The sequence below is a fragment of the Rhinichthys klamathensis genome, unplaced genomic scaffold (assembly GCF_029890125.1).
Source record: "Rhinichthys klamathensis goyatoka isolate OS25496 unplaced genomic scaffold, OSU_Roscu_1.1 h1tg000213l_1, whole genome shotgun sequence".
Lineage (NCBI taxonomy): Eukaryota > Metazoa > Chordata > Actinopteri > Cypriniformes > Leuciscidae > Rhinichthys > Rhinichthys klamathensis.
Window position 1 is genome coordinate 288,408 of NW_026606738.1, and position 24,587 is coordinate 312,994.

At 36.7% G+C, this 24,587-nt stretch overlaps 1 protein-coding gene across 2 annotated transcripts; it reads left to right on the forward strand.

Moving 5' to 3' along the window:
- The first annotated feature begins 243 nt into the window (after positions 1-243).
- On the forward strand, positions 244-22,744 carry syt17 (synaptotagmin XVII). Of its 2 annotated transcripts, none has more exons than XM_056264022.1 (8): positions 244-855; positions 5,254-5,276; positions 7,894-8,042; positions 11,825-11,976; positions 12,063-12,679; positions 13,712-13,832; positions 14,865-15,020; positions 21,622-22,744. In XM_056264022.1, the coding sequence occupies exons 4-8, from the start codon at positions 11,868-11,870 to the stop codon at positions 21,816-21,818; spliced, it is 1,200 nt and encodes a 399-aa protein (XP_056119997.1). In that variant the 5' UTR covers positions 244-855; positions 5,254-5,276; positions 7,894-8,042; positions 11,825-11,867; the 3' UTR covers positions 21,819-22,744. The 2 variants fall into 2 exon arrangements, with proteins under 2 accessions (XP_056119997.1, XP_056119996.1); XM_056264021.1 differs by having other exon boundaries at positions 5,259-5,276.
- The last annotated feature ends 1,843 nt before the right edge of the window (positions 22,745-24,587 follow it).

A 24,587-nucleotide genomic window follows, 5' to 3' on the forward strand; every position in this document is an offset into this window, starting at 1 on the left:
TCAGGTTACAATACAGCACCAGGAATTACTAATATATACATCTTATAGACTCTCCAGAACAACTTGTGCGTCATGTCTTAAAGATGGTAGCACGTCTGCCTACCTCAGTCACTCAGTCAGAGCAGCAGCAGGTGGCCGCACAGACCCCAGCTCTCATAAACTCCCTGTGTAACTAACGTGTTGCCGTGGCAGCAATTAGTCCGTTTACCTGCCGTCTGCCCATCTCTCCTCAGACTCTCGTGGTGAAGTGAACAAACAAGTGGTTGCAGGCAGCCAGCGAGGTGTTGTAAAAACAGACTGGAGGAGGCGGGGAGGGATGCACATAAGAGATTTGATATACATCAGTGCTTCTGCAAACATGGATGAGTCATTGGTCTCTGAAAGAAACTCAGGGCAGGAGGGGGAAGGAGGGCGCTGCTCTCTCCAGGGAGAGGAGAGCTCGCTGTCTGGCGTGTCATTTCTGAGGACTAGGCACGACAAGAGACTGGAGAGGGAGGCAGGAAAGAGAGGGGGATTAGGTGTCTGAGTGGGTGGGATTGAAGATGATGGGGAGGAAGAGGAGATATAGAGAGATAGCTAGAGAGGGAAGAGGGGGTTTGTTTGTTGTTTTGTATTTGGCCCATCACTCTTGAAGTAGATTTTGTTAGGCTGGTTAGAGGAACCTAGTCCATAGAGACCTGAATTCATTACTCGAGTCACATCTACAGATTTTCCCCCCCTCTTTTTTCTCTCTCTCTCTTTCTCTCTCTCTCTCTCTCTTTTACTGAGTAAATCTGGATACAGAGAGTGTCATGTTGCTCTGGATGGGAAGTGAGACAGTGGGGCGAGAGTAAGAGGAGGATGGCGTACACACAGGTGAGTCCCAGTCACTACTTTCCCATCTGGATCCTTCTGGATTACACTTTTCATCTTCATATGTGTCTTCCTTTGCTCATTCGTTCATAATCAGATTATTATTATTTTTATCTGACGATTATTTCTGGTCAAGGCCTAAAACCATTTCAGTTTCCTAAATGTATGATTTGTTTGTATTTATTCACTTTAATGTCTTATTGTTTATGAAATATTAGGATTTGATGAGTAAATTCTCAATATATATTTGTGGACATATTTTTTTATATGTCATATACAGTAAAAACTTAATGGCGATTGATTTATATGGGATTTGGGATTTGTGTGATATTTTCATTTAAACCATATAGGCTGCAGACAGACTGATGTTTTTTTGTGAATTAAGTATGAATGCAGCTTCTTTTTGACGTCTAAACTGTGGCGGTGTATTTGTGTGTCTGTATGCTGTATTATGATTTATGGAACTGTGCTAAAGACCCCTGGTATGGGAATAGCGCTTGCTGGAACTGGCCATGTGGACCAGTGGGGATAGTGTCCCATCCCTCCCATCTCAGTGACCCTAATGCGTCATCTCTGCCTGAGCCGGCGGCAGCAAGGTGCAGGCTGGGTGGGACAGGAGTTCGTATCACTGTTGCCATGGTTACAGCCACAGCTAATTGCTTAGACAACATTGGGCCGCTGATGAGGAGCAAGAGAGTAGGAACAGGGGGTGGGGAACGGGAGAGAAATCAACCAGTAGATGTTCACTGGTGTTGAAAGGAAGGAATATAACTGTACTGTGTGTAAGCAGTCAGATAAAATGTTATGTGTTTTAGACTCTGTCCCTTATAAAGTCTGACCAGTGGTGTTCGATATTTTTTTTTAAATACAGATTAATTTGAATGTGGCTTTTTGGGATGCTCATCAAAATAAATTAGTGCAATAACACTTTAATGCAAAGGTGGATTATTACAGTGCTCTTAAATTAAAACCCATAATACAAAACAAGTAGGACAATATTTGAGGTTTATAGCAACTTTTTCCTTACTGGATGTAGCTTCAAAGGTTTCTGCTTTTTTATTTGTTTATTTTTCAATCAGACCAGCTCCTCAGGGAGCACACTTACCCAATATATATATATATATATATATATACACTCACCGGCCACTTTATTAGGTACCCCATGCTAGTAACGGGTTGGACCCCCTTTTGCCTTCAGAACTGCCTCAATTCTTCGTGGCATAGATTCAACAAGGTGCTGGAAGCATTCCTCAGGGAGTTTGGTCCATATTGACATGATGGCATCACACAGTTGCCGCAGATTTGTCGGCTGCACATCCATGATGCGAATCTCCCGTTCCACCACATCCCAAAGATGCTCTATTGGGTTGAGATCTGGTGACTGTGGAGGCCATTTTAGTACAGTGAACTCATTGTCATGTTCAAGAAACCAATTTGAAATGATTAGAGCTTTGTGACATGGTGGAAGTAGCCATCAGAGGATGGGTACATGGTGGCCATAAAGGGATGGACATGGTCAGAAACAATGCTCAGGTAGGCCGTGGCATTTAAACGATGCCCAATTGGCACTAAGGGGCCTAAAGTGTGCCAGGAAAACATCCCCCACACCATTACACCACCACCACCAGCCTGCACAGTGGTAACAAGGCATGATGGTTCCATGTTCTCATTCTGTTTACGCCAAATTCTGACTCTAACATCTGAATGTCTCAACAGAAATCGAGACTCATCAGACCAGGCAACATTTTTCCAGTCTTCAACTGTTCAATTTTGGTGAGCTCTTGCAAATTGTAGCCTCTTTTTCCTATTTGTAGTGGAGATGAGTGGTACCCGGTGGAGTCTTCTGCTGTTGTAGCCCATCCGCCTCAAGGTTGTGCGTGTTGTGGCTTCACAAATGCTTTGCTGCATACCTCGGTTGTAACGAGTGGTTATTTCAGTCACTGTTGCCCTTCTATCAGCTCGAACCAGTCTGGCCATTCTCCTCTGACCTCTGGCATCAACAAGGCATTTCCGCCCACAGAACTGCCGCTCACTGGATGTTTTTTCTTTTTCGGACCATTCTCTGTAAACCCTAGAGATGGTTGTGCGTGAAAATCCCAGTAGATTAGCAGTTTCTGAAATACTCAGACCAGCCCTTCTGGCACCAACAATCATGCCACGTTCAAAGTCACTCAAATCACCTTTCTTCCCCATACTGATGCTCGGTTTGAACTGCAGGAGATTGTCTTGACCATGTCTACATGCCTAAGGGGCTGTTTACACCTGGCCACTTCATGCGTTTTCTCAGATCGGATAGCTATCTGATTTATCAAAACGATTCCATTTACACCTGGTCACATAGGGGCTGTTTACACCTGGCCACTTCATGCGTTTTCCGTGATCGGATAGCTATCCGATCGTGAAAAGACCAGGTGTAAATGCCCTCTGAAACGCATTCGAGACGGATTTAAATCCGATCACTCAAACCACTTCAGGAGGTGGTCTGGGCCGCATTCCAGATGAAACTGGACAAGTGTAAATGCATCTGGTTGTTGAAACCACATATGTAAATTTCACTCCTCACAAAAATGCTAAAAAATAAACGTGTGAGAGCGTGTTATATAGGCTATATGTCATGTTATAGTCAGATATGACGTCGCTACTGCAACACGCATTACCGCAGATGAGCAGCTGAGCATCTATTCATCAAGCCAACGTGCAAACTATCGCAAATCAAAGTGAAAGTAAGTCGCAGACGCTTAACACACTAATCATCTTCATTAAAAGTAAAAAAAACGAAATGATCTTACCAGGGCTGTTGCCGCTCCCTCTTATTGCGGTCTTTGATTTTGAAATTAGCTGATGATCAATAAAATGCAGCTCATATCTGTTGCTTTCGGTGACGTGCACTCCATTAAATCTGCATATAGCGCGGGAATTGAAGATCGGATTTATATCCGTTTTGCAAAAACACATTTATGTGACCAGGTGTAAATGGAATCGTTTTGATAAATCAGATAGCTATCCGATCTGAGAAAACGCATGAAGTGGCCAGGTGTAAACAGCCCCATAAATGTGTTTTTGCAAATCGGATATAAATCCGATCTTCAATTCCCGCGCTATATGCAGATTTAATGGAGTGCACGTCACCGAAAGCAACAGATTTGAGCTGCATTTTATTGATCATCAGCTAATTTCAAAATCAAAGAGAGCAATAAGAGAGAGCGGCAACAGCCCTGGTAAGATCATTTCGTTTCTTTACTTTTAATGAAGATGATTGTGTGTTAAGCGTCTGCGACTTACTTTCACTTTGATTTACGATAGTTTGCACGTTGGCTTGATGACACTCAGCTGCTCATCTGCGTTAATGCGTGTTGCAGTAGCGTCGTCATATCTGACTATAGCCTATATAACACGCTCTCACACGTTTATTTTTTAGCATTTTTGGGAGGAGTAAAATTTACATATGTGGTTTCAACAACCAGATGCATTTACACTTGTCCAGTTTCGCCTGGAATGCGGCCCAGACCACCTCCTGAAGTGGTTTGAGCGATCGGATTCAAATCCGTCTCGAATGCGTTTCGGAGGGCATTTACACCTGGTCTTTTCACGATCGGATAGCTATCCGATCACAGAAAACGCATGAAGTGGCCAGGTGTAAACAGCCCCTTTGCACTGAGTTGCCGCCATGTGATTGGCTGCTTAGAAATTAAGTGTTAACGAGCAGTTGGACAGGTGTACCTAATAAAGTGGCCGGTGAGTGTATATAATACTACTGTTCAAAGCATTGGGGTCTGTAAAAGGTTTTAATGTTTTTGAAAGAAGGCTCTTACATTCACCAAGGCTGCGTTTATTTGATCAAAATACAGTAAGACATTAATATTGTGAATAATAACTCTCTTTCAAAATAACTTTCTTCTAATTGAATATATTTTAAGTGTAATTTATTCCTGTGATGCAAAGCTGAATTTTCAGCATCATTACTCCAGTCTTCAGTGTTACATGATCCTTCAGAAATCATTCTAATGATTTGCTGCTCAAGAAAAATTTCTTATTATTAAAGTCGAAAACAGTTGTGCTGCTTAATTTAAAAATCATTTTTTGGAAAGTTTGATAATTTTTTTCAGGATTCTTTAATGAATTATTTTAAGCAATGTTATGTTATTTACTGATACCTTTGAGCAATGTATATCATAGAAAACATGAACATGATTAAATATTTCTAATAATGTTATTAATTTAAAAACAATTAGGCAAAGGTTGCTAACAAATTTCATTAATATTAATTATTAAAATGTTTTTTTATTTGAATACAAATAGTGAACATTCAATAAAGAGACCTGTCCTCTCACTGAACTCTTTTTTTTCCTCTATGTCCTGTGCATGAACTCAATTCTCTGCTGCACTCAACCTTTGAAAAAGAACAGTTGGAGCCTATCAATGAGGTATGTACAGAAAAGTAATTCATTCAACCTTCTAACTGCTCATATCTGTTCATTAACAATGATATAGAAAAAAGGCTACTGTATTTTTATAGCAACTCCAAGATCCTGTTTAACAATTTATCCGTACATGCATGACTCCAAATAAGTTAGAAATTTAGTTAGAAGCTTGACACCCTCAGACCTTTCAGACCATTAAATGCTTTGAAACATAAACTTGCTTCCATTAAATAAATAAATAAAAGATTGTGTTTACATAATCAGAGTTGTATTTTGACCTTTTATTTCTATCTTTTGGGCTGGATTTTTTTTTTTTTTCAACATCCTGTCTCAAGTCATTCATTATTTAACCAACTACATATTCAGCCTCAGCGGAGGTGAGAGTGACTTAGCTTTTTGGAGCAAGTAATCTTTATGATCTTGTTGTGTTTTCCTGTCTCGTTGGAGTCAGCTAGTCTAAATCAAGCAAGTTTTGTTGTGAAAAGACTAACATCTCTTTCTTGAAGGACCTCTATCCAAACATCTGGTCCCGGTTCTGGCCAACCTAATAACGGTCACACTGAGAAGTGACTGAGTAATGTTTGTCCCACCCCAGTTTCCTGTTTCAGTTGAAAGCATGTCACAACAGGAAACAAAATTGTGTGTGTGTGTGTGTGTATATATATATATATATTTATATACACAGTATATATAATATATATACTGTATATATATATATATATATATATATATATATATATATATATATATATATATATATATATGTATACATATATACACACTATCGTTCAAAAGTTTGAGGTTGGTTAGATTTTTTTTTATGTTTTTGAAAGAAGTCTATAGAATTTAAATAATAATTTAAATAACTCTTTTGTTTTTAATATATTCTAAAATGTAATTTATTCCTGTGGTGGCAAAGCTGAAATTTCAGCATTATTACTCCAGTCTTCAGTGTCACATGATCCTTCAGAAATCATTCTAAAATGATGATTTGCTGCTCAAAAAAACATTGGTAACACTTTAGAATACGGTTCCTTCGTTAATGAATAACTACACAGGAACAAATGAGTAACACAATATTAACAATCTAGTAACTACTATTAACTAACAAGAAATTCTGAATAATGAATTAGTAAGTAACAGCGCACAGATGAAAGTGGTAGTTCACTATTAACTAATTTATAATACTATTTTTTTAATGCTTCCCAGAGAACTACTGAAGAAGATTAATAGTTCATGCAAAACTAATCAATAACTAATGCAGGACAAATGACTAGCACTACATTAACATTAATAACTGCTGTAAACAAATACACAAGGTTTATCAATATGTAATAGCATAGCAGACTTATGATTTGGGAAATAATTAGCCTATGCTCTCTCCTAGAGAACTATTTATCAACTGAATAATTTTAAAGAAATGGCTTTTTAAATGCAGTTGTCGGGACCTTACTTGTCCTGTAGTGATTCAATGCCAGTCCAGAGGAATGCCAGAAAATTGGCCAGAGTCACGGTGACGGCTGGAACATATTGAGTTATCGGCCATCCAAATACCACATACAGTTATTTTATTATTTAACCTATACCTCGCAAAAAAAAAAAGATTTTATTAATGTCTCCTACCTCATACGTGTGTGCAAATATCTTGTTAAGGATTAGAAGATTCTACACTTTAGGATTGGCTTTTCATGTAATAATCATGATAACTAACTAGTAATTACTCAAGTGTTACTACATACTTCTAAAGGAATGACTAATTATTTGGATCCGTATTCTAAAGTGAAGATCATGGTAACTAACTAGTAATTACTCAAGTGTTACTACATACTTCTAAAGGAATTACTAATTATTTGGATCCGTATTCTAAAGTGAAGATCATGGTAACTAACTAGTAATTACTCAAGTGTTACTACATACTTCTATGGGAATTACTATCTAAAACTTCACCAAAAACCTCAAAAGCTTAAAAGAATTAGTAATTCCTTTAGAAGTATGTAGTAACACTTGAGTCATTACTAGTTAGTTACCATGATTCTTACAGTAGTTCTCTGGGAAGCATTAAAAAAAAGTAGTTATTGATTAGTTAATAGTGAACTACCACTTTCATCTGTGCGCTGTTACTTACTAATTTGTTAATCAGAATTTCTTGTTAGTTAATAGTAGTTACTAGATTGTTAATATTGTGTTACTCATTTGTTCCTGTGTAGTTATTCATTAACGAAGGAACCGTATTCTAAAGTGTTACCAAAACATTTCCTAATATTATCAATGTTGAAAACAGTTGTGCTGATTTATGTTTTTAGAAACTGTGATACGTTTTTCAGGATTCTTTGATGAAAAGAAAGTTCAAAAGAACAGCATTAAAGCTGTTATTATAGTTTACTACAATGTCCCACTAGAATATAAGAGTCCCAATAGAGATGTTAGAATTTATTTCTCTGAGGCTCTTGTTACATTTATACTTCAAGCTGCAGTTGACCAAAAAGAGAATAACAAAACAAAAAAAATTGTATCATCATAATTTGCTTTGTAGCCTAAGTATATTCTGCTGCCTGTGCAGGTCAGTCAGTTACTGTTTACTGGATGGTCTCTTTGTGTCCCTTTGCGGTCTTGATCTCAGGGTCTTCTGTCCAGACTGTCTGACTTGCTGTTGTGTCGCTGGTCGTGTCGCTCCTGTTGGCAGTGGTGCTGGGAGTGCAGCTGCTGTCAGTCGACTGATGAGGAGGTGGAGATTCTGGGGCCTTTTCCAGCTCAGACTCCATCATGGCTGTGAGTACACACCCGTACACAAAATAACCCAGAACATCATTCATCTCATCTGTCTGCTCTCGCATCATAAGAGTCAGAGTCAGAATGAGACAAGACAATCCCATCTGTTAAAGGCTCGTTTTTTATGTCACATTTGATCAATTTAATGCATCCTTGCTGAATAAAATTATTGATTTCTTTCAAACAAAACATATTACTGACCCAAAACTTTTGAATGGTAGTCTATAAACAGTAGTATGCTATAAATTATTGTCACATGACCTCAATATATTTCATATTTAATTCAGCAAATGGTGCTAGCAGTTATGCAATTAAGTTGATACAGTAAGTCTGCATGTTAATCCAATTTTGGGTCACACTTTACAATAAGGTTTCATTAGTTAACATAAACTAATAATAAACTGCACTTCTACAGCATTTATTAATCTTTGTTGATGTCAATTTAAACATTTACTAATACACTCATGTCCCCAGAGTGTGTATGTGAAGTTTTAGCTCAAAAATACCGCAGATATTTTATATAGTATGTTAAAGTTGTCACTTTTTGAGGGTGAGCAAAAACGCAACGTTTTTGTGTCTGTCCCTTTAAATGCAAATGAGCTGGTGCTCCGCACAGAGGGCGGAGCTTCAAGAGCTTGTGTCCTTTTACCTCACACAGACATGCACTGAAAACTTCAAAATCTTTTAGCCTTTTATGTTCAAACCGGAGTCAGAAAGATGGAGAAACTCAGGAAGAAGTGACAACATGTAAACAACATTTCTGAATGGTTAGTTGATGAATTTATGAAGCTTATGTGTAGTTATCTTCTAGTCATTGATTAGCATATTCTGTCATGATAATCTATAAATTGTGTTCCTGAGGGAGGGATTTATGTAAATTTTAGGATTCGTGATGTCACTAACCCGGGAGGAATGTCCTGTTGTCCCTAACAGCCGTTTGTTGCAATTTCTTTCAAAGAAAATATCTCCCTTTGCTTTGAACTTTGAGCATGTAACTTTGCAGATGTTGTTTATGCTTAAACAGCAACATTACACATTAACCAAAGTTAGAAAAGTGAAATCATAGTCAACCACCCCTTTAAAATCAAAAGTTGTATTTGTTAACATAAGTTAATGCACTGTGAACTAACATGAACAAAGAATGAACAGCTGTATTTTTGTATTTTAATGGTAACAAAGATGAAAAATACAGTAACAAATGTATTGCTCATGGTTAGTTCATGTTAGTTAATACCTTAACTGACGTTAACAAATAAAACCCTATTGTAAAGTGTTACATAATTATGTATAAAATGTGTTGTCACTGGCAGTCTGATTAAAAACATAATAATTCAAGAATGTTCATTATGAATATGGATGAAGTAGTATGCTGGAATTCAATAACTGTATGACAAGAGTTTGATATACTACTGTCACGTTGATTATACTACATTTCATGTTTAATTCAGCATGTGGCATCCAGTTATCATCTCAGAATCCAGTTATCATCTCAGCAAATTTTTATTTTAAATTCACGTGTAAAATATCTTAACTGTATCTTCAGCTAATGAAGAATTACTCCACTGATTTTTTTTTTTTTTTAAATTGGAAGCATAGTGGAGCACACTGCATTGTGACATCATTTCTCCATCAGTGTTTTCAATTTAACACTGTGCATTTTGTAAATGTAGTACAGAATACAATCTGGGACTCCGTTCATACAGAGAATACACATGCATGATATGCATGGTATACATATATATATACTGCAATATACTATATATATGTATAAATGTACTGTTGATATAGCTTCTTGTTTATTTATCATACTGAAAATAGAAGGTCAAGCACGTCGCATTGATACATTATACTGTATGTAACACCAACACTTTTTGGCATGTGCATATAATGCATACTTTGCACTGTGTACATGCTGAAAACATAGTATGAATGTAATTGCGAAATTCAAGGTGCTCAGTACAAGGTTATGGCATCATAGTTGTGATATCCTCTACTGAGTGTAAGCTTCTTATAAAGTTACAATATCTTTACTTCTCTACTTACATTGCAAATTACCTGCTTAATTTTAGCTACTGTTAATAGAGCAGTAAATCATGTAGCTCTAGTTTGTAGTCATTGGTTTTCCGGGCTAATGGAAGTGATATTGATGCAACAGATGGCTTTCCTGAGACGTTGTAGGATCCTGTTTGTCTATTCCCTGTTACTCAAGATCATAATGACTGGGGTGTGGAGCTATTTGTGTTCCCATGCAGGAACAGCAAGGGTAATATGATTTAAATGGAGAAGTGATTCATGTATTTGCTGGGATAATTAGTTCTTTGAATGCACACATTCACCACAAGCTGGCAAGCCTTTTATAATCATCCTTCTTAATGACATCATTCAGTGACTTTTACCAGGACTAAACAAAGGTGGCCATACATGTCTATTTTTCCATTTTGCAATATTTTCATTATTATCATTAGTTTCCTGTTGTAAAACTTGGTATGGAGATGAGGTGGTCACCAGAGACTACTGGTTTATGCTGATCTGGCTGAGCTCATGCTTTGTGGGAATTGGATGTTTGTGTAAAACCAAAAACGGGGACAAAATGGCTGGATGAGTGGCAAGACTTTTGACTATGAGCTTCCAAAAAAAGTGATCATAGAAGGGTGTTAAATTTATAATACATTGGAGATGCAAGGGATGCATCTTTAAGCTTGTACTTCCAGACTGTGATTGTACGGTCATGACATATACCTCGCCCTGTAAGCCCAGCCTCTCTCGTTGCCTCGAATTGCTCCTAAGGCCATTTGATTTAGAATCGCCCGTTGCTATGACAACTATCTCCCTCTGAGCTGTAGTCATGGACACAAAGGGTCCTTGATGATCCCCAAGGGATGACTCGGAATCAGGCCTGGACAAAGAAATCCCGCACAGAATATTTACCTCTATAGTTGGAAAACAACCAGATTAGATGATGATGTGACAGATATTACACAACACTGGGCAATAATATGAGTGTACATTTATTAAGAAGTGGATTCAGTCAGAGTGTCAGATTTTGCTTAGCAAAAGTTTGTTCCCTCTTCTAAATGTGGTTTCTTTTCAGAAGTTGGCACTAGTTTAGCATGAATTTGTGTGATCGACTTAATGGGCAGAAGCATCTGTAATCATAGTGTTTCATGCAAAGTAAAATATTACCCCACACATAATGTTTCATAAACATCATACAGCTTAAATAACCTTAGTCCTTCTCCTGCCGCTGGTTGACCAAGAAAGCTTTGCTATAGTTAAAATGGTAACATAACCTGTAGTTCGAATAGTAGAGGATGACGCTAGTAGCAACACCAACACTGTAAATACTTATATTATCAATACGTTATGACAACATATGCTTTTCATTACTTTTACTCATCAAAATAAGTTAAGCAATTTCAGTTGTACAAGTTATACAAGATTCAACTTATTTTTTTAAGTCAGTTAATGTAATTTAAGTTGAAATTACTTAAACATCCAAATTGAATGTACTGAATTTAAGGCAGCTATTTTTTTACAGTAAGGTTATGGGTTTTATTTCCAGTTATTTTAAATTGTAATAATGTTTCACTTTCACAATGTTTTAATTATATTTGGGTTAAATAAATGCTGCATTGGTGGGCATAAGAGACTTTTTAAAACATTAATAAATCTTACCAACCCCAAACTTTTGAACAGTAGTGTAAATGTCAATGTACGTTGGACTTTTCAACAGGGAATATGCCAGTAGTGTCACTGAGGCTTAACAAAGTCATCTCTTTCAGTGTCAATGAATGCAATGACGATAAAGGCACAAATTCTCACATCATGGCTCTCGACCATGCTTTACCTGCTCAATCTGACACCGCAACAAACTGCAGGCCGCCCACCTCAGAAACGTCCCGATCCACCTTCAGCCTGGCTGGCCAGCACTCCAGTGAGCCAAGACTTCACTCTCAATTTAAACAGATTAGCGTGAGTATGTTGACTTGAATTTTACTTAATGGCTCTCCCATATCACAGGTCTGAACTCCCGACGACCAAGCTCCCCCATGGTGGATGTAAAGCCGATTGAATTTTGGGCCATGGGACCCAGGAAGGAAGTGGTGCAGCCCCTGCGTAAGCCCCCGACACCACCAGATGACTACTTCCGCAAACTGGAGCCTCATCTGTACTCCCTGGACTCATGCAGTGATGATGTTGACTCTTTGACGGATGAAGAGATCCTGGCGCGATACCATCTAGGCATGCTGCACTTCAGCACACAGTATGATCTTATCAATGGCCACCTTAGCGTGCGAGTCATCGAGGCCCGGGATCTGCCCCCTCCGGTAACGTGCGACGGTGCTCGCCAAGACATGGCCCACTCAAACCCCTACGTGAAGATGAGCCTGCTCCCCGACCACAAGAACTCCAGGCAGACTGGGGTTAAACGCAAGACCCAGAACCCCGTGTTTGAAGAGCGCTTCACTTTTGAGCTCCCCTTCCTGGAGGCCCAGAGACGCACCCTACTGCTCTCTTTGGTTGACTTCGACAAGTTTTCACGCCACTGTGTCATCGGGAAAGTGTCTCTTCCTCTTAGTGAGGTTGACCTAGTGAAGGGAGGGCATTGGTGGAAGGCCCTGGTGCCCAGTTCTCAGGTAATACCACTCATACCTTTTTTTTTCTTTCATTTATTTTAGGTGTGCCGCTTGCACAATGACGAACATGATGAAGTGAGGCCACATAAAAGTAAATTAAGTTATTTAGAAAAATATGAAATCATTGCAGCCATATGCCAGAGTGCCCTGCCTCGAAAGAATGCACACCACACCACCTACAAGATCTGTGTTTAGGATGTGTTAAACGAACATTAACCTTGTGTTTTGAGAGGTTTAATATGCAGCTCAAAAAGATAAACTACCATTCAAATGTTTGTGGTCTGTAAGATTTTTTTTATTGCTTTTGAAAGAAATGCTCACCAAGGCTGCATTTATTTGATAATATATTGTGAAATATTATTACAATTTAAAATAACACTTTTATATATATATATACATACATATATATAGCCTATATATTAAAATGTAATTTGTTCCTGTGATTGCAAAGCTTAATTTTCAGGATCATTACTCCAGTCTTCAGTGTCACATGATCCTTCTGAAGTCATTCTAATATGATGATTTGCTGCTCAAAAAAAAACATTTCTTATTATTATCAATGTTGAAAACAGTTGTGCTGCTTAATGTTTCATGAAACTGATACATTTATTCAGGATTCTTTGATGAATACAAAGTTAAATCGAAAAGCATTTATTTGAAATAGAAATCTTTTGTAACATTATAAAAGTCTTTACTGTCACTTTTGCTCAAGTTAAGGCATTCTTGCTGAATAAAAGCATTCAATTCTAAAAAAAAAAAATAAAAAAAACGTACAGACCCTAATATTTTGAACGGTTCTGTATTTATCTCTGTTCCAATTGATATTAACCTGAAGCATTTGTCAAGAAACTATCTGAACAAACCAGCAACTTGTCATGTTACAAATGCTTTTTATTTTAAAATGACTCTGACATTAAAGCTTTCATTTTAGTTGTTGTCACATTTAAAAAGGTAGTATAAGTACCGGTACAAAGTGTTAATTTACTGACATCATTATCATGACACTGATTTCTTGAATGTGATGTTTCTCAGAATGAGGTTGAGCTTGGTGAGCTGCTTCTGTCCTTAAACTACCTGCCCAGTGCTGGCAGGTTAAATGTGGACATCATCCGAGCAAAGCAGCTGCTTCAGACCGACATGTGCCAAGGTTCAGGTAAATCTATTTCAGTGTGTTTTCCTCGTTCTGCTCTTTAAATTCTAAGGGAAATAGGAATAGTTATTTGTCAGTACAATAATGTTGTAGTTGGTGTAGTTCACTTACACGAGAGTTCTAACTAAAAAAGAACTGTTGAGAGTACTTGATAATTTACTTGGGATTTACTCTTGACTTAGTGTAGCTACTCAGAATTAATGACTCCCGGAGTGCATTGGGGCATGAATAAAATAAGCAATTGCAAATAAAACTGTTAGTGTTACAATTAATAAATAACAAATAAAATGTATTATATAAACCCAATTAAAAGTTTTATGATTCACAAGGTGTTAATGACATAAGTGTTAGCAACACAGTTTTAATAGATCATAATTCTACATGAAAAGTAGATGGTTTAGTTAGAAGTTAGGTCACCTTTTAAAAGCAACCTATTACTTCTCTTTCTTTGAAAGCACAAACAACTTTGATTTCTTATTGCATCACTGCATCAATTGGAAGGAAATGACGTTCAAAGTGCCCAACCAAATGGAATAGTAATGGTGACTTCATACAAAGCCATTTTAGGAAATCAACATCAATTTATGAAGAAAACTTATGTGGTGTTCCCTTAAACTTTGGAAAATGAGTGAATACAACTAAGGAGAAAGATAGCAGCAGAAGTGGAAGAAATGAAAGTGAAAAGTGTATTAAGAATGACAAAATGGTACTCAAACCAATCAATTAATATTAATTTGGGTTTTCTGAGTAAGAAATTACTAGATTTCTACAATTAAGTTAAGACATTAAGTAAAGTTAACTAAATAGTGTTAGTTAGAACAACTGTTAGATTTTACAGTCTGGTCTTGCTCCATTTTGGTATGTAATGTGCACTTTCATAATCCAATCTTTTCCTGATGAATAAAATCAAGTCTTGCCCTGGATCTTTTGTCACTGAGTAACCTGTTTCACTCAGAAATGTTACATTACAAAAGTGAAATTTGTTTCAGATGGCAATTTACGTCAACTTTAACAAAGTTACTTCTCTGTTATCAGATCCTTTTGTGAAGGTGCAGTTGGTGACAGGTCTTAAGTTGATGAAGACTAAGAAAACGTCCTGTATGAGAGGCACCATTGACCCCTGCTACAATGAGTCCTTTAGCTTCCGTGTGCCTCAAGAGGACCTGTGTGAAGTCAGTCTTGTGTTCACAGGTATTGTTTTGAACATAAACATGTACACAGGAATATGCCAACAGAAAAACATTCATACAGATCTCTAAACAAACCTTTCTTGACCTTTCTAGCAAACACAATTTTTTATTTACTTTTTTGTGTATATTAAAGATTCAAGTGGTAGGAATATTTATCAAATTAATTGAATTGGCATGATTGTATGCATTATTTTGCATATATTTAAAAAAATATATATAATATATTTTTTATATAAAAAGTTTTGGATCAGTAAGGATTTATTCAATTAAATGTATACTTTTATTTCAGAGATTGAATTCGGTTGATCAAAAGTGACTGTAAAGACATTTATAATGTTACAAAAGATTTCTGTTTCAAATAAATGTTATTCTTTTAAACTTTCTATTCATCAAATAATCCTTAAAAATTTTATCCACAAAAATATTAAGCAGCACAAATGAGAAATGTTTCTTGAGCAGCAAATCATCATATGATTTCTGAAGGATCATGTGACACTGAAGACTGGAGTAATGATGCTGAAAATTCAGCTTTGCAAACACAGGAATTAGTTTAATTTTAAAATATATTAATATAGAAAACAGTTCTTTTAAATTGGAATAATATTTAACAATGTTACTGGTTTTACTGTATTTTTGATCAAATAAATGCAGCCTTGGTGAACATAAGAGACTTGTTAAAAAAAAACATTTAAAAAAATTTTGAACAGAAGTGTATTTTTGGTGTGATATATACACTCACCGGCCACTTTATTAGGTACACCTGTCCAACTGCTCGTTAACACTTAATTTCTAAGCAGCCAATCACATGGCGGCAACTCAGTGCATTTAGGCATGTAGACATGGTCAAGACAATCTCCTGCAGTTCAAACCGAGCATCAGTATGGGGAAGAAAGTTGATTTGAGTGACTTTGAACGTGGCATGATTGTTGGTGCCAGAAGGGCTGGTCTGAGTATTTCAGAAACTGCTAATCTACTGGGATTTTCACGCACAACCATCTCTAGGGTTTACAGAGAATGGTCCGAAAAAGAAAAAACATCCAGTGAGCGGCAGTTCTGTGGGCGGAAATGCCTTGTTGATGCCAGAGGTCAGAGGAGAATGGCCAGACTGGTTCGAGCTGATAGAAGGGCAACAGTGACTGAAATAACCACTCGTTACAACCGAGGTATGCAGCAAAGCATTTGTGAAGCCACAACACGCACAACCTTGAGGCGGATGGGCTACAACAGCAGAAGACTCCACCGGGTACCACTCATCTCCACTACAAATAGGAAGAAGAGGCTACAATTTGCAAGAGCTCACCAAAATTGAACAGTTGAAGACTGGAAAAATGTTGCCTGGTCTGATGAGTCTCGATTTCTGTTGAGACATTCAGATGGTAGAGTCAGAATTTGGCGTAAACAGAATGAGAACATGGAACCATCATGCCTTGTTACCACTGTGCAGGCTGGTGGTGGTGGTGTAATGGTGTGGGGGATGTTTTCCTGGCACACTTTAGGCCCCTTAGTGCCAATTGGGCATCGTTTAAATGCCACGGCCTACCTGAGCATTGTTTCTGACCATGTCCATCCCTTTATGGCCACCATGTACCCATCCTCTGATGGCTGCTTCCACCATGTCACAAAGCTCTAATCATTTCAAATTGGTTTCTTGAACATGACAATGAGTTCACTGTACTAAAATGGCCTCCACAGTCACCAGATCTCAACCCAATAGAGCATCTTTGGGATGTGGTGGAACGGGAGATTCGCATCATGGATGTGCAGCCGACAAATCTGCGGCAACTGTGTGATGCCATCATGTCAATATGGACCAAACTCCCTGAGGAATGCTTCCAGCACCTTGTTGAATCTATGCCACGAAGAATTGAGGCAGTTCTGAAGGCAAAAGGGGGTCCAACCCGTTACTAGCATGGGGTACCTAATAAAGTGGCCGGTGAGTGTATATTTAAAAAAATGTTACACTAAAAGTCATTGCCCTATTCATAACAGTTGAAGCTATCTAGCTGGATACCTAATACAATAAAGGTGAATAGCCACATGTAGGACATGTCCATTTTAAACCTGGTGATATGTATGTTGCAATTCCTCACAATTACTGAATCAAGCTTGTGACCAAGGGCTGCCTTGGGAAACCTCATTAAGGTTCGCTTAAATTCAAATAGGATTTATTCAATTACCAATGCTGCCAGTCAGAACCTGACCTGTACCTAGTTGTTCATGCTGAGATTTTATGCACTGGTACACACTGACATTTAATATTTGCACTCATCACCCAGCTGCAGCCATGCACTATGATTGCATAGGGCCGAGAGTGGCCTATGCTCATAACCGGACATTTGAGACAGTAGAGAGCAGCAAGCCCAGTCCAACGTTTAGTTTTCACTGGCTTCCTCAGCTTTAATCAGTCTGCTGAGTCGACAGTGTTATTTAAATACAGGAATATCTCATTCTAAAGGGTGAGTGCAGCCTGTGCCCCATCTAGGCTGGTCAGCATGTGTCTCTCTCAGTGGTACCAGCCAGGGCCGTCTGCCCACTGCTTCACTCTGATGTTTCTGACTACAAAGACTTGCAATCAAACGCTGCCTGCAATCCCACCCCTGCTGGGACTCTGTCTCTCACTCCTGGTCTGTTTGATGAGTCTCTCTCTTCTCTTTAGCTCGCTTTTTTTGTCAGTTCTTTTACTTTTATATCTTTGCATATCCCATTATCATTCTCTTTGTCTTTAACTGAAGGATCCCTCTGGCTGAGCAGGTAATAGGAGTTTAATGGTGGTGTTATGTCCATATGCTATCCATAAGCAGTGAGTGGAAACAGATCTTCTGGCTCTGTTCAACATGACTCCCATTAGGCAGCTATGCGCACTGGAAAGGGTCAAAACTGTGCCCATCATCATAGGTGTGATGCTTTCACTAGTGATCTGAGATATTTGGATTGTCCTGTTTAGTACAAAATGTGTGTTTACACAGACTTTTTAATGCACAGAAACGTCATAAATGTACTTACATGAGTATACTGAGGCAACATAAGCAAAATGCAGTACAAACGTCCAGTGTTTTAAAACAAATTAATCGGATATTAGTTTAGTTACTATTCTAATAATAAAAATATGTATTTGTTTGTTTGTTTGTTTGTTTAATAATATTAAACTGTAAATTATTGATTGTATATTATTATATTGTAAATTGATTATTATATTATTGTTATTATTTTTAAGATATAATACAAACATCCAGTGTTTTAAAACAATGAAATCAGATATTAGTTTAGTTACCATTCTAATAATACAACATTTATTTATTAATTTGTTTTTTTTTGTTGTTAATAATAATAATAATAATATGAAACACAAAATTAATGATTGTATATTATTATTTTTGTTATTGTTATTAATTATTATTAGGTTGATACAAACATCCAGTGTTTTAAAATAAAGTATTCAGATAGTTTAGTTATAGCATTTGAATAATACAAATATAGAATTATTAATAATAACAATACTAATACAAATAATAATAATAACATTCATTTTGTTTATTCACATGCTTAATCAAAATTGTATTTTTGTGCATTTTTCATAACAATAAATGTAAAATTTCAAGTTCACTGTTTTAAACTTTTTTTTTTTTACTTCAGAAATAATCTGCCAAGTGTCATCTTTTAAAAAAGATCAAACTTAAGTGTCTTCTCCAAAGCATTAAAGATGTATTCATTTTCAGGTCCATGCTCAAAAAAGGAATAATTGGATTATAACTACTGCATAAATATAATTTAGTACCATAAAATCCCCTAAAAATACAAAATATTAAATAAAAAATATTATTGAACTGAAATATAATAAAATCATTTAGTTTAAATATTAAAAAAAAAGGTCATTTTTGACTGCCACGCGAACAGTACCAGAGGGTTATTTAAAATAATGATAGTGGGGTAAATGATAGTGTTCATATTGGTTTACTGCTGTTATGTGTTGTTTTGAGCTGAAGATTTCCCTCTTTACTTTTCAAAATTGCTTCCTTTGATACACAGTTGTGCCTTTGGAGTAGGAGATATTCATGCCTTATAAGAAAACACTTGATTCAGCCTTAGTATTTCCCATTCAGAGCCAACAGGAACGATCTTTACCTCATCACAACCCATAGTTGGAGAGCTCCCTCAGGACTGTTGAATGTGACACATGCTGATGATGTCAACAGCTCAACATAGCGAGTCCAGTGCATGCGTCTGCGCCAAACACTCACCACGCCTGTTCCTTTGGTTTAAACTGATGATGTCAGCCATCCAAACAGCTCAATGTTTGTCTCCTAACTGACATATATTTTGCAGAGCATGAAGACATGAATGTGGTTTAACAAACTCTTTTATCGAATAATAGGGAAGATTAATATCGGAAGTGTTTTTTCAATTATTCCTGTTTTAAAGGACTGGTCAGAAATGATCAAAAAAGTGACAAATAAAAATTCTGAAAAAAAAAAAAGAAATTATTCACCCTCATGTTGTTCCAAACACATTTGTTTGGATAAATTTTGGATAACTTGCTGATTGCTCATTTACAATTACAATGAATGGGGAGTTTTCAAATTCCAAAAAGGATGCAAAAGCACACAATAAAATTATCATAAAAGCGGTCCATTCAACTTCTGCATTATATTCCAAATCTTCTTAAAGGAGTAGTTAACTTATAAATGAAAATGCTGTCATCATTTACTCCCCCCCCCCAAGTTGTTTCAAACCAGTATGAATTTATTTCTTCTGCTGAACACAAAGGAAGATATTTTGAAGAATGTCGGTAAGCGGACAGTTGATGAATAAAGAAATACTATGGAAGTCAATGGGTTGACTTCCAAACATCAACTGTTTAGTTACAGAAATTCTTCAGTATATCTTCCTTTGTGTACAGCAGAATAAATAAATTCATATTGGTTTGAAACAACTTGAGGGTGAGTAAATGATGACAGCATTTTCATTTAATGAACTACTCCTTTAAATACTGACTGAAATTGGTTTATTTATTTATTTTAACTGATAATCTCCCCTTTTAATTGGCTGTTAACCATTGCAACCGGATCATTGAGTCTGGGAGATGAACTCAAGAAATGGATTCATGATCATTCAATCATTCATTCAGTAATTCACAATGGCTTTATGAACTGAATCAGCTGATTCATTGACGATATTAGACTCACAGGCTTGGGTTGGAATATAGCGCTGCGCAAAAGTCATGTGGACTACTTAATATTTTTTTTATGTTTTTTTTGTTGTTGTTTTTTTACATTTTGTCATATATTCACATTTTATTCCACAAAAGAGTGTCAGCTAATCTAATTGAAGGTTCTTTAACTCTCCACTTTAAATAGGACTGTCTTCCACCTTGAATTCAAATAGTGGTTAGGAGAAGGAGTAGTTGAAATGCATATTATGTTCGCTCCTGTAGGCTGTAATACGAACTTTAACTGTATACTTGAGCCACACCAAGGTGAAGGAGTCCTTGGCGTTCAGTTGGATAAGCTCTTCTCAAGAGCTGCTGATGTTGCTTGGTGACGGCGTTTTACCAGCTCTGGTCTGCAGCTGGAGTCGTGATGCTGTGAGATCCTTGTCTGAAGTGCGGCTGCATCCTTGACTGCCATCTCTAGGCTTTGTGACAATATTATTTGCGTTTCCTGCTATTTTCCCAGCACTCCGCTGCCAGTTACAGGAATGAGGGGAAAATCAGCGGGGGAAAAAGTCTTCAATCTTGTTTAGGAGCAACGTGATGAAATTAACAGTGTCTCATACTCTGACCCAACTCCATTTACAAAATTGGATTGAGGCGCAGAAAAAGAGATTGACAGAAAAGATGAATAATAAGCAAAATAAATGAGAGGATACATTCGTGTCAGTGTTATTTTAGTATCATTTATACTGTATATAATTATAGTTTTTATTTATATTTTGACTTATGTTTTCTGTTTTCATTCTAATTTAAGTTAAAGTTTTTGTCATTTAGTTGTTTTATGGTCATTATTTATTAGTGTTTTTTAATATGTCTGTTTTTATTAAGTTCTTGTTTATTTAAAGTCATTTTAGTACTTCAACTTAAAATGAGAAATGTTGCCTCTGCATCTATAGCTGAAATAAAATAAGTTTACGTTTTTTTACATTTTATTTTATTTCAGTTAATGTTTTTTAGTAATGAAAATGTTTTTAATGGTAAAACCCCTGATATGTCTGTATAAAACAATGGATAGAGGGGGGAAATCTTAAAGGGATAGTTCACCCAAAACTGACAATTCTGTCATTTATTCACCCTCATGTTGTTCCAAACCTGTATGAGTTTCTTTGTTCTGTTGAACACAAAAGAAGATATTTTGAAGAATGTTGGTAACCAGACAGTTGACGGCACCCATTGACTTCCATAGGGGGAAAAAATACTATGGCAGTCGATGGCTACCATCAACTGTCTGTCTTGATGGTGAGTAAATGATGACACAATTTTAGTTTTTGGGTGAGCTATATCACTTTAATTCATTCGCAGTACAGAAACTCCAAGCAGCCATTATCACTAATAAGGTGTTAGTCTGATTATTTCCGAATGTAACATTGATTTGATGTCTTTTCCTTCTTAGTTTACGGGCACAATATGAAAAGCAGCAACGATTTTGTCGGCCGCATCGTGATTGGCCAGTTCTCCACTGGCCCGCAGGAAACCACGCACTGGCGCCGGCTCATGAGCTCCCAGCGCACCCCGGTGGAACAGTGGCACAGCCTGCGCTCCCGTGCCGAGTGTGACCGCGTCTCTCCTGCTTCTCTGGAGGTCACATAATACTAACACGGTAGAGTCAGTGATCTATGGAAAAGAACTTTGACTTAAAACGCAAACATCTGGGAGCGTCTTGAGGTTTCAGTGTGTTATTTTTAAGGGTTTGAATCTATTCTCTATAGCAGTGATTCCCAACCCTGCTCCCGAAGGACCCCCAACACTGCACGTTTTCTTTGTCTCCCTAATCAAACACACCTGATTCAACTCATCAGCTCATTATCACATGGGGAAACGTGCAGTGTTGGGGGTCCTTCAGGAGCAGGGTTGGGAAACACTACTCTATTGAATGGGGGGCTTTATCTCAGTGTTATTTGTGTTCACTCTCCCTTATCATTAATATTATGGGGAGACGTAGATTGTTGAAGAGACCTCAGAGATCGTAGAAAAGACCTCGGAGAGTTTTTCAATTTATGATGATGAGCAGAAGCCTGCTGTCCATGTTTTCTTTTTATCACATTGATACTATCTTACACGGGAGCTGAATAATCTCATCATCTTCTGATCGTCAGCTGCATTCAGGCTGTGAGGCTCAGGCAGTTTGGACCACACCTAACCAATGGTATGGTCTGCTGTGTCTTAATCATATTGTTTCTTTTCTTCAGACTTCAATATGATTGCAGTTTTTGAGGTAGTTGAAAATCTGTGACAGCACAGAAGGAAATTTTTAATTTCCCGGTTTGACTGTTTCAAATCTGATTTTACACCAAAGCTTGTGTTTTGTGACCCGTATCACTGTCCTCCATGCACATTTTGACCTTTGATTGTGTGTGTAAATGTTTGTGAGTGTATGTTTGGTAAATGTTTGCACTTATGGCAGCTGAGATTTACAGAAACCTTAAGAGGCCATGCATTATTTTATTTTATTTATTTATTTATTTTTGTTTTGTTTTTTCTTAATCTTGACTTAATTTTTTTGTGATATGAACATATCAAAGGTTTTTTTTCTTGTGATCTTTACTTTTGGTTTTCTGTATGTTCCTCACTATTTCTCATGTCGTCTCTTAAACAATTCTATATCCATACACTTCCTTTCAAAGGTTTTTCTTAAAAAATATATTTTTTAAAGAAATGAATACGTTTATTCAGCAAGGATACATTAAAATCATCAAAAGGCATTAATAATGTTACAAAAGATTTTTATTTTAAATCAATGCCTCACAGTTTCCACAAAAATATTAAACAGCACAACTGTTTTCAACATTGATAATAATTAGAAATGTTTATTGAGCATCATATTTGAATGATTTCTGAAGGATCATGTGAGTAATCATGAGGAGTAATGATGCTCAAAATTCAGTTTTTACATCACAGGAGTAAAATATATTCAAATAAAAAAGTCACTGTTTACTGTATTTTCTAATCAAATAAATGCAGCCTTTGTGAGCATACGATACTATAAAAATAAAAAAAAATCTTACCGACCCCCAACTTTTGAGAAAACAACTTTTCTTTTGTTATTTGGAAATCACAAGAAAATTAAGTCAAAAGACTCCCAACAAAAGAGAGAAGTAATCATTTATGGCCTCTCAGGCCTTCCGTAGAGGTCTGTATATCACTGTGTAAATGCATTAGTGTTAGTGTCTGCACAAACAGTGAACATGTCTTCACAGCTTGGGCAATATAATGCCATGCCAAGAAGGTGCAGATACATGCATTTCTCTTCACTTTATTACCTTCACTCCTTGTCCAACGCTTTTGCCAGGTTCAGTTCATATACTGTATATTATCGACATGTTGGAGCTGTATTTTGTCTTTTTCTCAGTCAGTCTATGAAGTTCATAAGCATATAACAAGATATGATTGGGAAAATCAGAAACGTTACTGTATCTTTCGTTGTAATCTTGTGTGTGACCTGTGCGAGTTAAGTGCTTGTTTCAGGTCAAGAGTCAGTTGTATGTTTCCACCAATGTCAATGTTAGTGTAGATGACAGTACAAATGATTAGAGTGGTAATCATAACATGATAATAATAATAATGAAGCTGTGCCAGTGAAGATGTTTATATTTATTTAGATAAAAATTGATATAATAATAGATATATTTATCTCTAAAACATATCTGTATATATTTATAACTTACAGAGAATTGAACATATGCATGTCACAATAGATGAAAAAAGAAATGGATAGAATATACGTAGATAAATCATGATAAATGAAAAGGTTATTGAAATGACTTCACTGACAAAGATTTTGGTGTCAAGGGGAACTGTTTTGTAATGTCTGTCTTCATTATATTTTAAACAAAACACAACAAAAAAGGTTTAGTCCACTGTCTCCTTGTCTGATCTGAACCCTCTGAGAGTTTGTTACGCTGATGCTGTCCATGTAATGGTTTATTAAGTGTGCGAAGAAATTAGCAGAATCCCTTTAAAGGTCTCTTTCATGGAGATTGTAATGTGTGAATCCTTCAGAGAGATGTATTAAGTGTGGAAAGTGTATTTTGGTTGTTCCACAATGCATTAAAGTGATGTTTGTTACTGGGCTTCTACCTTGTTTCAGTATGTTTTGTAATATAGATTTTCTTTTTATTGAATCTTCTTATACTTGTAGACCTATTTCATATACCTGCACTATGGTGCAGATTGGACATCAGTAACATCATTGGAAGTTTTTTTTTATGTGTGAACCCTTTGTTTTTCATTTTAATAATATTTGTTTAAACCATAATATTTTGCAATTGCAGTGATGACCCTGACAATACACTAATTAAACCACAAAAAAATGAGTCAGGCTTGTTTGTGTAAAAATGTTCCCTCTGCATGTTTTAAGAG